Source organism: Saimiri boliviensis, chromosome 13 (genome assembly GCF_048565385.1).
Source record: "Saimiri boliviensis isolate mSaiBol1 chromosome 13, mSaiBol1.pri, whole genome shotgun sequence".
Taxonomy (NCBI): Eukaryota; Metazoa; Chordata; class Mammalia; order Primates; family Cebidae; genus Saimiri; species Saimiri boliviensis.
Genome location: NC_133461.1, coordinates 59,875,702 through 59,890,908, shown reverse-complemented (window position 1 = coordinate 59,890,908; position 15,207 = coordinate 59,875,702). Strand labels below are relative to the sequence as shown.

The 15,207-nt window shown below is 40.8% G+C and overlaps 1 protein-coding gene across 3 annotated transcripts in view; it reads left to right on the top strand.

The window, feature by feature from the left end:
• MYOM1 (myomesin 1) overlaps positions 1-15,207 on the top strand; it is a 194,559-nt gene that overhangs the window by 131,415 nt on the left and 47,937 nt on the right. For all 3 annotated transcript variants that reach the window (XM_074383712.1, XM_003924808.4, XM_003924809.3), the window contains 3 exons: positions 2,363-2,489; positions 5,906-6,090; positions 10,280-10,394. In XM_074383712.1, coding sequence (XP_074239813.1) covers positions 2,363-2,489; positions 5,906-6,090; positions 10,280-10,394 — 427 coding nt within the window. The remainder of the gene's footprint in view (positions 1-2,362; positions 2,490-5,905; positions 6,091-10,279; positions 10,395-15,207) is intronic.

The window sequence follows — 15,207 nt, the reverse complement described above, 5'->3', positions numbered from 1 at the left end:
TATAGACACACTAGGGTTTTGGGATGGGGGTGGTGTTTGCAGAGTATGTAACTTTTTATTCTTTGACCTTCTATCTTTCTGTAACTTTATGCTTTACATACGTCTCTTAAAAATAGCATGGAGTTAAATTTTATGTTTTTCCTGCCTGTCTTTGTCATTCGTTTGTTATTACTGATTACTTAAAAAAAAAAAAAAAACCTAATCATCTTATTTTGTGCTTTCTATTTGTCCTTTCTGTTCTTTCTTTTCTTTTCTTTTTTGAGACAGAGTCTTGCTGTGTCACCCAGGCTGTAGTGCAGAGGCATGATCTCAACTCACTGCAACCTCCGCCTCCCAGGTTCAAGCAATTCTCACGACTCAGCCTCCCAAGTAGCAGGAATTATAGGTGCACACCACCACTCCCAGCTAATTTTTGTATTTTTAGAAGAAATGGGGTTTCACCATGTTGGCCAGGCTGGTTTCAAATTCCTGATCTCAAATGATCTGCCTGCCTTGGCCTCCTTAAGTGTTGGGATTACAGGTGTGAGCCACCACACCTGGCCTGTTCTGTGTTTCATTTTCTCTCCTTTTATTCTTATTTTTGAATTTTTAAAAAAATTACTCAATTTTTCCTTCTACAATACCTTAAAAGTTATAGATTCTAAGTTTCTTTGGTTGTAATGATGGTGCAGCCTAAAGTCTGAGGTTATTTCATTGTTTTACCCTTGTCGAAGAAACATAAGGGCCTTCAGAGCTTTACCCCATTACCCTTTTCCCAGCTCGTATGCTATTGTGTATGTATGTGTCTGTTTCAATTCTTTTTAAAATCCTGACAGCCATGTGATTGTTTTATAGATTCAACTTACCAATATAGTTACCATTTTATTTGCTTTTAATTAAGTGCTTTGAAGGTGTAATTCCCCCATATTCTGGCCTATTGTTGCTGATGTTCAGCTCTTGGTCTGCTTGCTTGTTTGAGGGTAATTTGCCTTTTTTCTCAGACAGCTTTTGATATGTTCACTTTATGCTTGATGTCCAATACTTAAAATACTATGGGTCTAGATGTGGGTTTTAAAAAAATGTATCTACCCAGGATTTTAGGGGGAAGAGGATTTTTCATCTGTGGGTTGGATTTTTCAGAAGATTTTTCTAGAAAATTCTGTGTCTCCCAAAATATTATTGCTCCCTCATTCTCTCTCTTTCTTCACTTCTCCCAAAACTCTATTTAAACATATGTTTGACGTTCTCACTCTGTCTTCCACGTCTGTTAATCAACTTTTCTCTCTCTTCCATTTTCGAGTCTTTCTGCATCATGTCCTGTGTAATTTCTTCTGACTTTCTGTCAGTTTACAAACTCTCTCTTCTTTTGCATCTGATATTCTGTTGAAAATGTCTATTTTTTTCTTACTGTATTTTTCATCTCTTGTTGGTCACATTTTACTTATTTTATATTTTGCTGCTTCCTACAAATGTTTTTCACACTAATATATTCCGTCACTTCTATTTTGCAAATATCTTAAACATTTATTATTTTATCACATATATGTACCCTTACAACAACCTAATTCCTACTGAGTGATACAGAAAATATTAGGTCACTCAGTAAAGAGCAGAAACATTACAAGAACTTGAGCATTTTGATTCCCAGCTTAGATCTCATTTAAATTTCACCTGTACATGCCTTAGCTTTCTATTGCTACATAACAAGTTACCATAGACTCGGTGGCTAAAAACAACCCATGTTTGTTATGTCACAGTGTCCGTGAGTCAGGGGCCTGGGGATGGCGTGGCACAGTCCTCCGCTCAGGACCTCACAGGGCTGCAATCCAGGTATCAGCTGGGTCACATTCACGTTGAGTTCCTCTTCCAAGCCCACTCAAGTTGTTGGCAGAATCCAGTTCCTTGCAGCTGTAGGGCTGAGGCTTCCACTCCTAGATGCCGCCTTTCTCTAAATGTCAGTGGGTAGGCAGCTCTCAGTGTGGCATTTACTTCCTCAAGGCCATTGGCACAATGTTTTTCTTTAGGAGGGGCCCAAGCCCTGTTGTAAGAGTTCTTATCTGATGACATCAGGCCCATCCAGGATAATTTCCCTTTTGATTAACCCCAAACCAGGTCACTAGGGACCTTAATCTACAGTGTCTTTTCTCCTTTGCCATATGGGGTGACACCATCACAGGACTGATCTCCCAATCCTTTGCCACATTCTAATGTAAGCTACAAGGTCATGGTTTCACCCACACCCAGGAGATTACAAAAAGCTGTGACTCATCGAGGGTCACCCGTAGGTGTGTCTGACATGGAAGGTAAATAAATACATTGTTGAACAAGTAGAAAAAAAAAAAACCTGGAACATTCACTATCTGTGATGTTGTCAATGTTGCAGATTAGCAACTTGAAGGAAAATGTGGTGTATCAGTTCCAAGTGGCAGCTATGAACATGGCCGGGCTGGGCGCACCCTCAGCAGTAAGCGAATGCTTCAAGTGTGAAGAGTGGACCATCGCTGTCCCAGGTAAATCATAGACACCAGGCCTCCACACCGCACCTTGGAATTTCCTCCGAGAGAACCTATAGCCTGGAATGAAATTCAAAGTCCTATAAAGTCAACATTTAAGGGAAAAGAATTCTCTTGACCTCTCGTGTTTACCTAAAATATTTTAATGATAATATTAAATAATAGGTAGCAAGGTAAAACTTAGTGTAAATTCCTTATGCTTGTGTTCCAAGTAAATCCTAGAGCCCTCACCACTCAGCCACTGCGTGGGGTAGGATTAGCAGAGGCGGCTGGATTGAGGGCAAATGAGTGTTTAAAAGAAATCCCAATCTTTGCTTTTGCTTTCGAAAGGCCACTTAAAGGTCATCCAATTTATATCCCACAGCAAAATTTCTCAAAAACGTCTGCCTTCGTTCTCATATATTGCCATGCTGCTGGAAGGTTCTCGTTTATCAGCTCCCCAGAATCTCTCTCTCAACATTCAAGCTATGTGGCTTCTTCGTCTCTCCTTCTAACTCCTCCCAGCTTTTCATTATATCACACGGATGGATTTCACACAGCTGTCTAGGGTTTAGGGCTGACTTCTCTCTGCTTGCCTCTCTGCACTGATTTCCAGTCCTTTCTCTCTGCATATTTTCCAAACTCTGAACCAAAAGAAAGTTCCTGGAACCTGGCAATTACTGTCCTTCAGAGGCCATCATAGGGAGTGGTTGGGTCGGCAGGGAAGAAAGTGGGAAGTGGGGCGGGGATGCGGGGGGAACTTACCTTGCTTATAACTCTTACAGAGCTATAAAACCAAAACATAAAAATAAAATAAAAATTGAATGCAAATTTACTACTTTACCATTAAGATTTAAACTAGCAATAAATGTATTTGGTGGGTGATTTTATGTCCCTGTGCCGCCCCCTCCTCTGTTTGAAACCCTTTACCCCTGAAGACCACCACTTTGCCTTTAACTCCTCTGTCAGGTGTGAATAACAGCATTCCAAGAGAAACTCAAGAGCAGTTCACGTGCTCACTTGACTTCAGCAAACAGAGAGAGACAAACACATTGCTCTTTCCTGGTATTTTCTTCAAGCCAGTGGTATTGCTTAAGTCCTTTCTACCACCTGCATAAAAGTGGGTCTGTTTTCAAATTCTTGCAATTCCTGAGTAATGTGAAATGCAATTTATTAAAGATTAAGAAATTCCAAGCAGGCCTGTAGAAATTTTTTTGATCAAAAGTGATGTTGTTGGCTGGGTGCGGTGGCTCATTCCTATAATCCCAGTTCTTTGGGAGGCTGAGGCAGGGGGATATCCTGAGCCCAGGTGTTCAAGACCAGACTGGGCAACATAGTGAGACCTCATCTCTTAAAAAATGTTTTTTAATTAGCTGGGCATGGTGGTGTATGCCTGTAGTCCCAGCTACTCAGGAAGCTGAGGCAGAATGATTGCTTGAGTTCATGAGGTCAAGGCTGCAGTGAGCTGTGATCACACCACTGTGCTCCAGCCTAGAAAACAGAATGAGGATCTGTCTCTCTTAAAAAAAAAAAAAAAAGGGTGATGCAGTTGACAAAAAAAGGTTTCAGGAGAGCACTCTCAACGTAGAGAAGAAATGAAGAGGGCAGCCCCCGACCCTCCTGACATCCTGGCTTCTCAGATCCCTCCTTGACTTCCTGAGTAGTGTGAGGTAAGCCTCACTTCAAGAACGCCCTTTTAGAAGAAAGCAGTAAGAATGTTTCATCATCCTGGTTTACAGATGAAAAAACTGACACTCAGGTTAAATGATGCCCAGAGGGTGCCAGAGGTAACAAGTAGCATAATTAGGGTAGGAAACTAGGTCTGCATTTTCTTAGACTGGAGCTGCTAGGAAACAGCAGAGCGTAGTTCATCCTCTGGAGGGCAGGGATACTGCTGCCGATCTGGATGCCTTCCTGGGTTCTAAGGATGACACAAGATCATGGTTATAAAAGCCCTTGTAAAACGGGACATGCCACATTCATGTGAGGTATTTGGCATTAATATTTAAATACAGTTCTATACAAAACATCGGAAGGCAAGCATGATGCATATTTGTAGCCGTGAAGCCAAGGTAAAGGGCCAAATATTGAACTGTCAATTACAAAACAACAAAGCATGGCAGAACAGTGTATGTCCTTGTACAGGTTGGCTTTGGCTTCAGGCTACTATGAGCCACTTCAGGTGATTTTGATTGGTTAGCTCGATGTCAGTCGCATTGTTTAAAAAAAAAAAAGGAAAGGAAAAAATAAAAATAAATTTATCACCTGGATAGCAACTGGTGGTCATGCAAAGGTACAGGCAATCACTTAGTAGTTTGGACTTTGCCAAGAACATGAAGAGCATTCACACAGGCTGCATTCGGGCTTTGTCCCTTGAGAGGGTTATCAAGTGACTTGGCTTCTCTGAGCTTTCTGTTAATTGTCTTCAGGAGGAGTGAGATAAATGAATGTAAACCACCTGGCAGTATTTGTGCAGATGCAGGACCTATAGGATTGATTATATTTATTTTGGTTAAAGGTTTTTGTAAACCATAACCTATCATTTGTTTTTACCCATTTGTGAGCTGCACACACTCTTTAGGGGGAAGATTTCCCCCCAACTGAGAGTGATTCTTTTTCCTCTGAAAGAGCTATTACTCCCTATATTCATATGCCATCCAATTGAGCTGCTTTCTTTCTACTATTTGAGATTAAGGGGAATTTTTAGGCTGTCACTCAAAAATTATCTGAAACCAGGGGCCGGATATGGTGGCTTCCACCTGTAATCCCAACACTTTGGGAGGCTGAGGCAGAAGAACCACTTGAACTCAAGAGTTCAAGACCAGCCTGGTCAACATAGCGAGACCCTATATCTACAAAAACTTAAAAAAATAGCCGGGCATGGTGGTACACACTTGTAGGCCCAGCTGCTCAGGAGGCTGGAGTGAGAGAATCCCTTGAGACCAGGATCTCCAGGTTACAGTGAGCCATGATCACACCACTGCACTGTAGCCTGGGTAAGAGGGCAAAACCCTGTCTCTAAAACTAAAAATTTAAAAATACGAATCTGCAGCTCAATCATACTGTTCCAATAAAAGGTCTTTAAGATAAATGCAGGCCTGAGCATGGCCTGAAGGGAAGTTTTGGGTCTACCCTTTGAGAGGCACCTCAGAGTGGCCTTCCCTACCCGCCACCCTTAAAGGGACCACTGGGCTGATGTAGAGCAGTAGGGAAATGATATGAAATGACCACAGAATACTGATTGTTATGGGAATCCTAGATTTTGAAAAAAGACCACCAGTGTCAGATTAGCTTTAAGACTTGCAATGTGGTCCTAAATGTGTAGAGATGAGTTATGATTATCTATGTTATGATTATGTTATGATTTACTTATCCGTGCTATGATTTACTTACCTATGTTATGATTTCTCCTCATTGACTTCTCTCTCTCTCAGGACCACCGCACAGTCTCAAGTATAGCGAAGTCAGGAAAGACTCCCTGGTCCTCCACTGGAAGCCCCCCATCCACTCTGGGCGGACTCCAGTCACTGGTTACTTTGTGGACTTGAAGGAGGCCCAGGCCAAAGAGGACCAGTGGCGAGGGCTCAATGAGGCGGCAATTAAAACCTTATACCTGAAGGTAAGAGGATGCTTAGTTCTAGAGCTTCTCTTTTTTTAAAAAAGTGGAAAATGGCTCGACTAATATTAACTTTAAAGTTAACCAGATAAAACAGAATATCTCTGCTTTGATCTGTTTCATATACTGGGCTCCTGGTAAGATTCCATTGGCAGAGGTTGGGGCTGGGGAAAGTTTCTGATGCTTGAAACACTTTGGTTATATGTGAAATCCTTAGCATAGTTTTGAAACATACCCACTAGCTCCTTCCTCTCTCCTGTCCCTCCTTGCCTCAACTTACCCACTTTGTATTTTTGTTACTCATGGTTTTTAAACGTTACTGCTTACCATCCCCCAAAGGTGACTTTTTCATTCCCCTTTTTTTGGGGGTGGTTGTTGATTTGAGGGTGCTGTTTTTATAAAGCTCGTATCAAGAAACCTGTGACTACTGATCCTCTCAAGTCACTCCTGTCTCCTCCCGTCAGGCTGGTTCTCACATGAGCTCTCAGAGATTAGTGGAATGGGTTCACTCAACCCCCTTATCCATGTCCCTGCCTTTCAGGTTCCTCTAGAGCAGGCATTCCCAAACTTTTTACACAGGGGGCCAGTTCACTGTCCCTCAGACCGTTGGAGGGCCGCCACATACTGTGCTCCTCTCACTGACCACCAATGAAAGAGGTGCCCCTTCCTGAAGTGCGGTGGGGGGCCAGATAAATGGCCTCAGGGGGCCACATGCCGCCCGCGGGCTGTAGTTTGGGGACGCCTGCTCTAGAGTGTGCTAATTGAACCATTTCCTAACTCTGTCGACCAAACACTGTTCTGCCATAGCCTCCAAATCACTTGTACCAAAAAAAAATTTCAAAAGAATGTTTTCTCCTAGTGTTAGCAGTGGCACCTGGAGACCCTGATTGCCCCTCAAAGCCTCGGAAACTGTGGGGAATATGATTGCATTACTTACTACTTAGAGTGAAATATGACTGACTTCACCACATTCACTCAGGAAGTTACACACTGCATTTGCACAGTCCTATCTGTTGGCAGAAAGATCTCAGGAAGAGATCTTTCTGGCCAGGTACACTTTGAATATCTTTGACCTGCCATCATGGACTAAGTCCCTTCCATCTGTCAGCCACTCTCTAGGGTTAAGGTATTTCCAGTTACACAGGTATTTAAGGACAGGTATTTAAGGTATAAAGGACTAAGTCCCTTCCATCTATCAGCCAGTCTCCAGGGTTAAGGCATTTCCAGTTACACAGGTATTTAACATAAACTGTGTAAATATATCCTCCAGGAGATATGACCCATAAACCATTACACCCAACATGCCATGAACTCAACTTAGCATGTGCCAGTCAGCTCTCCAGCTTCTTGCAAAACTCTAAAGAAGTACGACAGGTCATCTTTTCATGATGAAGAGAAAACGTCAAGGAAGGACTGGAGCCTATGATGCTGTTTGCTTTCCAGATGAGTCCAGAGGCCCCTGGATAACAAGAAACCCCCAAAGTACAGTGTAAAAGAAAGGCTGGGAACATCCTGGATGGTGGTGGTGGGTGAATATGGCTGGGATGAAGATTTTTCAAGTCTTCCATCCACCACTGTAGAGGATGCCAAGGGCCTGAGGTTGGAAGCAAAACAAAGATGAAGAAGCAAGAAAAAAAAAAAGAAAGAAAGAAAGAAAAAATAGAGTTTAAATGTGTCAAAGAATGGTCGATGTCACTCATTTTAAAAAAGAAAAAGAAGAAAAGTAATTTTAAGAGAGGGAGAGAGTGAGGTTAAGTACGCCTAACAAACCTGGAAGTGAACTTCTGTAAGAAGAGTTACTACACTTTATCAACAGTTTTTATAAAATGATTTTTTTTATTTTTCTGATTATAAAACTAACAATTTGAGTGAAAAATTCAAACATAAGAAGCACAAAGAAGAAAGTAGGCCAGGCACAGTGACTCATGCCTATAATCCCAGGGCTTTGGGAGGCAAATTGCTTGAGCCCAGGAGTTCAAGACTAGCCTGGAAAATGTGACAAAACCCTGTCTATAAATAAATAAATAAAATTGGCTGCGTGTGGTGGCATGTGCCTATAGTCCCAGCCACTCATGAGGCAGAGGTGGGAGGATCGCTTGAACTAGGGAGGTGGAAGCTGCAGTGAGCTGTGATTGCACCACTGCACTCCAGCCTGGGCAACAGAGTGAGACTCTGTCTTAAAAAAAAGAAAGGAAAAGAAAAGGAAAAATTGATTATCTCGATTACGTGTTTGTGGTGCTGTTGAGGCCAGTGGTCATTGCCCTTGTGGTGATGGAAGAGTGGAGTGCCCTGTCACCCCAGGGACCAGACACTGGAATGTGAAAATACTTCCTATACATGTTGCAGAAATCTGACTCACAGCCATACATCATCATGTAGGTGGCAGGTGCAGATGTGTCAGATATCTGGCAGTTACTCTATTTTTATTACAAGGAAATGTTTCTGTGTCCTTCTGGAAATCCACAGTTTCCCAGCATTATTTCTAAACATAGAATTTAAATATGTCAACCTCTGTGCATTTAACCTGTATCTAATTTAAAGTTTATTTATGGAATAAAATCCATTTCAAAAATTAATTAGTGCCAGTGAAAGCTATTACTACATAAATAGTGACATTCTGTTGTAAACACATACAATTAGATTAAAAACCTCACAATTTAATATGTACCTCATTTAAATACATGATCACAAACACTTCACCTGATTGAATAACTTTGTTCTAACGTTGTTTGATTTAGATCACATTGTGGATATTGGTCTCTATCACATCATTTTGGGGAAAAATTATGCCTTCTGTGTATAATAAATTCCTTCTTAAAAGAGCATAGCTTTTAAAATTCACGTTTTTAAAATAAAAATATTAGTAAAACATTAACAGTATTGATAATAGTAATGCTATTGTTCAGAACCCAAAGAAGGTTACAAAAAATTAAGTGGGAAACTGGGCATGGTAGCTCACTCCCATAATCCCAACACTGTGGGAGGCTGAGGTGGGAGAATTGCTTGAGCCCAGGAGTTCGAGACCAGCCTGGGCTCAATACTGGTGAAACCTCATATCTATAAAAAATAGTGGTGAAACCCCATATCTACAAAAAAATTTTATAGTTAGCCTGGTGTGCTGGCACATACCTGTGGTCTCAACTACTCAGGAGGCTGAAGCAGGAGAATTGCTTGATCCCAGGAGGTCCAGGCTGCAGTGAGCTGAGATCATGCCACTGTACTCCAACCTGAGCAACAGAGTGAAGCTTTGTCTCAAAACTACATATATGTGTGTATGTGTGTATATATATACACACACACACATATATATACATATACATATATGTATACATATACACATAATATACATATATACACATCTATGCATGTATATATACACATGTACATATACATGTGGGTGTGTATATATTTATGTGTGTGTGTATATATATGTACACAAAGTGGGACTGTCATACAAAAATAAATTATAAATGCTTTTTTAACAGCTCTTCATAATCCTAGCTTAATGGCACGTATGTAGTGGATGCCCAGCATACATTTTGATTATTAAAAACTGTAGGATGTAGAATTTTAGTACCCTTTGATTATTCACAAACTAGTTAAATTCACAATTGTTTTAATTTTGTGTCTATTTAGTAAGAAACGGCTATGTTAAATTTACAGGAACAATTATTGTTTGTTTTGGTTCTATCAGTTTAACATGCTTTTAAACAAATGGAAAGTGTTTGTGATTCATTCTTTTAATTCTCCCCTCTTGGCAAGAATTTTATCTGAAATTATTCATGGAATGTCTCAAAAGGATAAGGGGGAAAAGGCAACATATATGCTATAGTGAGCACTTAGTATTTTGTCCTTTTGACCGAAGAATACAGTGGCTAATGCGTGTGATGCCTACATACACAAGTCTCTGTTTCTGATGTTGGTGGCCACTAAATTAACTAAAAAGGAGAAATATCAGAGTGAGAATGGATATTAACAACTCCTCTCTATCTAAAGATGGTTCACAGAGACCATCTATAGCTAAAGTCACCTGCTTAGTGTTTGACAGAATCAAGTCTAGAACACAAGTCTTATATCCCTGGTGCTAGATCACTAAATTATTACTAGAGAGGAAGAGCTCCGTCTGTTTAAATGACATAAAACAGCCACTGCTTCATAAAACACCCATTACTTCTGTACCTGCTTTTACCAGGTTCGAGACCTCAAGGAGGGCGTCAGCTACGTGTTCCGTGTCCGAGCCATAAACCAGGCAGGAGTTGGGAAGCCGTCTGACCTCGCTGGCCCTGTTGTGGCAGAGACTCGTCCAGGTGGGCTTTCACCTTTTCATTAAAACTAGTCCTTCTGTGTAAGATACTGAATTAACGTTCGACCTTTCTAGGCTTTCCCTAATTTTCAAAATCATCAATGTGTGCTATCTGAATATAGTTGGTAAGTAATGATCTTAGAACTTAACAGTCATTGGTCCCATCACAGGCACCTGGGGACAGGGTTGAGCCAGGTGTGTCATGGTCTAGGGGCTATTATGATGCATACCTAAAAACATGGAAGGTCTGGATCAAATTAAGCTTCTTGGAGCAACTGTTCCAGGCATTCATTACTGGGATGTCATTCCTATTATACCCTGGCATTTAAGTCTCATAAGAATATTTTCCCACTCATAGGGGAAGCTAGAACAGCCCAGTTAGTGGCACAATCCTTAAACAAAAGTAGGATTTATGTAATCGTAGTTATGATGTTTAAACCAGAGGTCAGCAAACTTTTTCTATGGAGGGCCTGATAACATTTCTCACTCAGCAGCCCTATGGTCTCTGTCACAACTTCTTAACTCTGCCATGACACAAAAGAAACCATTGAGGATACATAAACTAATAAGCATGGCTGTGTTCTAATAAAACTTTATCATACATATTATATGCATTATATAATATGATACATTATATGCATTATAAAATTTCAATCTTGTATAATTTTCCTATGTTTTGAAATACTAAGCTTCTTTCAATTTTTCAACTATTTAAAAATATAAAAATTTTTCAACTATTTAAAATTCTTAGCTTACAGGCCATACAAAAAGAGATAATGGGCCAAATTTAACCCACAGGCTCCAGTTTGCTGACCCCTGCGTTAAGCTAACAGTGGTGCCAACTAAATGGTTTATAGATTTGAGGCAACCCATACTTCCCAGTTTCAAAGATGCCACGATTGCTAGAGTTTACTAGATGACTTGCCCTGTCTTATGAGAACAAACTTTACAGTGTTCATTGTCCAACTAGTTTCGGATAATTACATAATAATTTCTTTTATTGTTTAACCTGTATTATTTTTCAAAGTTATCAAAAACTGCAGTTCATTTAAGTTACATAAAGGCAAGCACTGGAGGCCGGGCACTGTGGCTCATGTCTATAACCCCAACACTTTAGGCAGCTGAGGTAGGAGGAACCTAGGAGTTCGAGACCAGCTGGACAACTTGGCAAAACCTCACCTCTAGAAAATGTTTAAATTAGCTAGATGTGGTGGCACATGCCTATCGTCCCAGCTACTTGGAGGCTGAGGTGGGAGGATCACTTGAGCCTAGGAGGTCAAGGCTGCAGGGAGCCATGTTTTCACCATTGCATTCTAGCATGGGCGACAGAGTGAGACCCTGTCTGAAAGAGATGATAAAGTGTATCACTTTGAAGACTCTGAAGGGGAAGAGCTGAAGGGGGTGTGGATGATGAAAAATTACATACTGGGTACAATGTGCGTTATTGGGGGTTATGGATACCCCAAAAGCCATGACGTAACCACTATGCCATCTAGGCATGTAATGGAATTGCATATATGCCCTATAAATTTGTACAATTTTTTTTTAAATCATCCAATTACATTAAGTTTGTATTCATTCTAGTATGAGCACTTTTGCTTTAATCTGTCCCTATTTTCAGGCTGAAATAAACAAAGAGCAGATACAGAATGGAATATTTATTTTTCTGATGAGAAAAGGATGTAAACATAGAAAACTGCTTTCACTGCATGTTACTTGAAAAGAATATAAAATGAACCCTTTGAGAAAATATCTTCCCCTTTCATCCTATTTATTCATAACCAGTTTTCAGCTAGTCTTAGAAGTACTCTCTAGACATGGGTCTGACAAAAGTGACCTTCTTAGACGAAAGTGTGGTAGGTGTCTGTAAGAAGTGCCACACTTCATGTAAATAACCTTTGCAAAATTTCATGAGAAAACAGAAAAGTGCTAGGAACGTATACACCAGGTAAAAGGTAACACACAAAGACACCAGAACACATATTGCTATAGAAATCAAATCCTTCAGCTGACAATTGTGTGATATTAAAGGTGCCAAATGGACATCTCCAAGGACCCAATGGCAGAGTTTGCTCTCAGAACACCATAGATTGCTACACAAGTAAACACTTAATCTAGTCTGGACTATATTAAAAGCACCCTGGAAGCCATGGGTTCCAAATCTGATTGTTAAAAGAGTTTAAGTCAATTTTTTATTTTCTCGTTTTTAGCCTCAGACTGGCAGGTGACCAGGCATGACATTAGCAGAGCCATCATTAGGGAAATTTTGCCACCAGAAAAGGATCTGCTGGTGACCTCCTGGGCGAGAGTTTTGTTTCACTGGCTTGAAGGAACCAAAAGTCATTTATGTGCTGTTCCTTTCCTAGACTCTAACTACCGACAGCTGCAACACTGCTATGCTAAGCAGCACCCACAGACAAACCACTGGCTCACAGCGTAGAGAAGAACCCAGGATACACAAAGTCCAAATGCTTTCCTGTGAAAGAGCACCAAAATCCCGTGACATCTGAGCCTGTTTTATATGCAGTAGGCACACACTCACTGTTGCCACATGTATTTCTTGAGCTCCTACAGTGTGTCAGGTGCCATTTGGACCCCAGGAATAATGTGACATCATCACTGCATGCTGGGCTTACAATCTAATGGAAAAGATAATGTTTATAGCATACAATGATGAGAGCTGGGATAGGTGTTCATAAAGGATTTCTTATAGCCAAATAAGCTATAAGCTAGGTAGCAAGGTTTTATAAGTCCCTTTAAAAACTTTGTATGTAGCCTAAAATTTTCTGTATGTATTCATTTTATTAGATATCAACATATTACTTTTACCCACATTATTTATTTTATGTTGGAACACGTGACAGGGGAGCATGTTATCAACTTCAAGACTTGGGATGTGAAACTTGGATTGCTATTTCAGAAGAACAACTTTTTAGGGGATGCATTATTAAAATTTCAGATAGAAAACAAAGCTTATCTTGTAATAGCAAACCACAAATATATCTAACAAGATACTTCAAGGGTAATTTGAATTCCACTTTAATAGTTAATCTACTGGGGTTGGTAGGGTCACTGGTCTCCCTTTAAAGTCAAAGAATACATTGCAAGTGGACGTATTCTTGTCTCATTGTGCTAGTAATGAGAATCCAGATAATGGACTGAGTGTGTCATGCTTTACCAAGAAATCTATTAGCTAAAGAAACCTATGAAAATAATAGAGTGAAACATAATGTGGATGAGTTGGTGCATAAAAAGAGGATGTTCTCTTCTTGATATTTAGATATTTAAAAAACAGTAGCTGTAGTTGATTGCATCAAGCCTGGGTGACAATGAAGGCCATGTGTGCCAGATCAAATGGAAGACGAGAGAGAGACCTGCCACAGCCTGGCAGGTGATCTGGATGGCACTACAGCTGGCAGTACAGACCACAGGTATTCTTACCAGAGAAACCGAGCAGTGGGCAGGAGAGTCAGGTGATGGGCTGAGTCCCAGGCAAAACTGGGTTATAGAAGTTAGCTTGGTCACAAGGAGCAAGGGAGGTTAGGAGAAAGCATTACCAGAAGGAATTGTGAGTTGGGACTGAGTTGGTAACCTACTAAGCAAGGGCTCATTACAATCCCAGTGCCTAAACACTGGTTGTTTCCAGAGACTGGCAGGAATGAGAAGGCAAATGTGTGCTCAATGGCCAAGTGGTGGAGTCATGAAGTGAAAGATTCTAAAGCAGGAAGCCAGACTAACTTTAAAGATGAGCTCAGCTGGTTCATTTAGAAAACTGCACTTGTACTTGCTCACTAACTGACCTCTTTCATATGCTGGCACTGTAGTTCTGAACCTTACCTGTACATTAGAATCATACCAGGAAAGTTTTAAAATACTGATATCCAGACTCTATTCAAGACCAATTAAATCAGGATCTTCAGTGCTAAAGGGATGATGACAGAAGATCAGATATTCTAAAAAAACAAAAACAAAAACAAACAAAACTCTTAGGCTAGGTACCTGAGTACAGGCTTATTGCTGTTTGTTTAGCTCTTTGGGTAATTCCAGTGTGACACTAGGCTTGTGAACTGTACATTAGACCATGGCTCCTCAAAATAGGAGCTGTGCCTTTTCTGTACATATGCTGAGAGTCTGGCATAGTACCTGGTATGTAGTAGCTAATTTTTTGAATGAAAATATAATGAATGACTAGCCTGTTTTGCCAGTGAGTATGCCTCTGTCTTGTAGCCTCAGTGTGTGCACTTCACCCTAATCATCTTGTACTGCCTGCCCTGGTTATGATGGGTGAGCTGGGAAAGTAACATCTGGTGAGGCTCCGATGTGGGCATGAGGGTGAATGGTCAGCCGCCAGTCCTCATCTGAAACACAAGGAAGCTCAGTATTACACCTGACTGATTACATTAATTCATTTTTGTCTGCCTTTTTTTTTTTTTTTTTTTTTCAGACAGAGTCTCACTCTGCCGCCCAGGCTGGAGTGCAGTGGCGTGATCTCGGCTCACTGCAACCTCCACCTCTCAGGTTCAACCAATTTCCTGCCTCGGCCTCCCAAGTAACTGGGATTGCAGGCACCTGCCACTACACCCAGCTAATTTTTCCATTTTTAGTAGAGATAAAGTTTCACCATCTTGGCCAGACTGGTCTGGCCTCATGATCTACCTCGTGATCTACCCACCTCAGCCTCCCAAAGCGCTGGGATTACAGGTGTGAGCCATCGTGCCCAGCTCCACTCTTGAATATTTTAAACATCACCACACACACCCATTACCTACACCATGGAGAAAAAATAATTAAGGCTTATAAAAGTGATATATTCATGC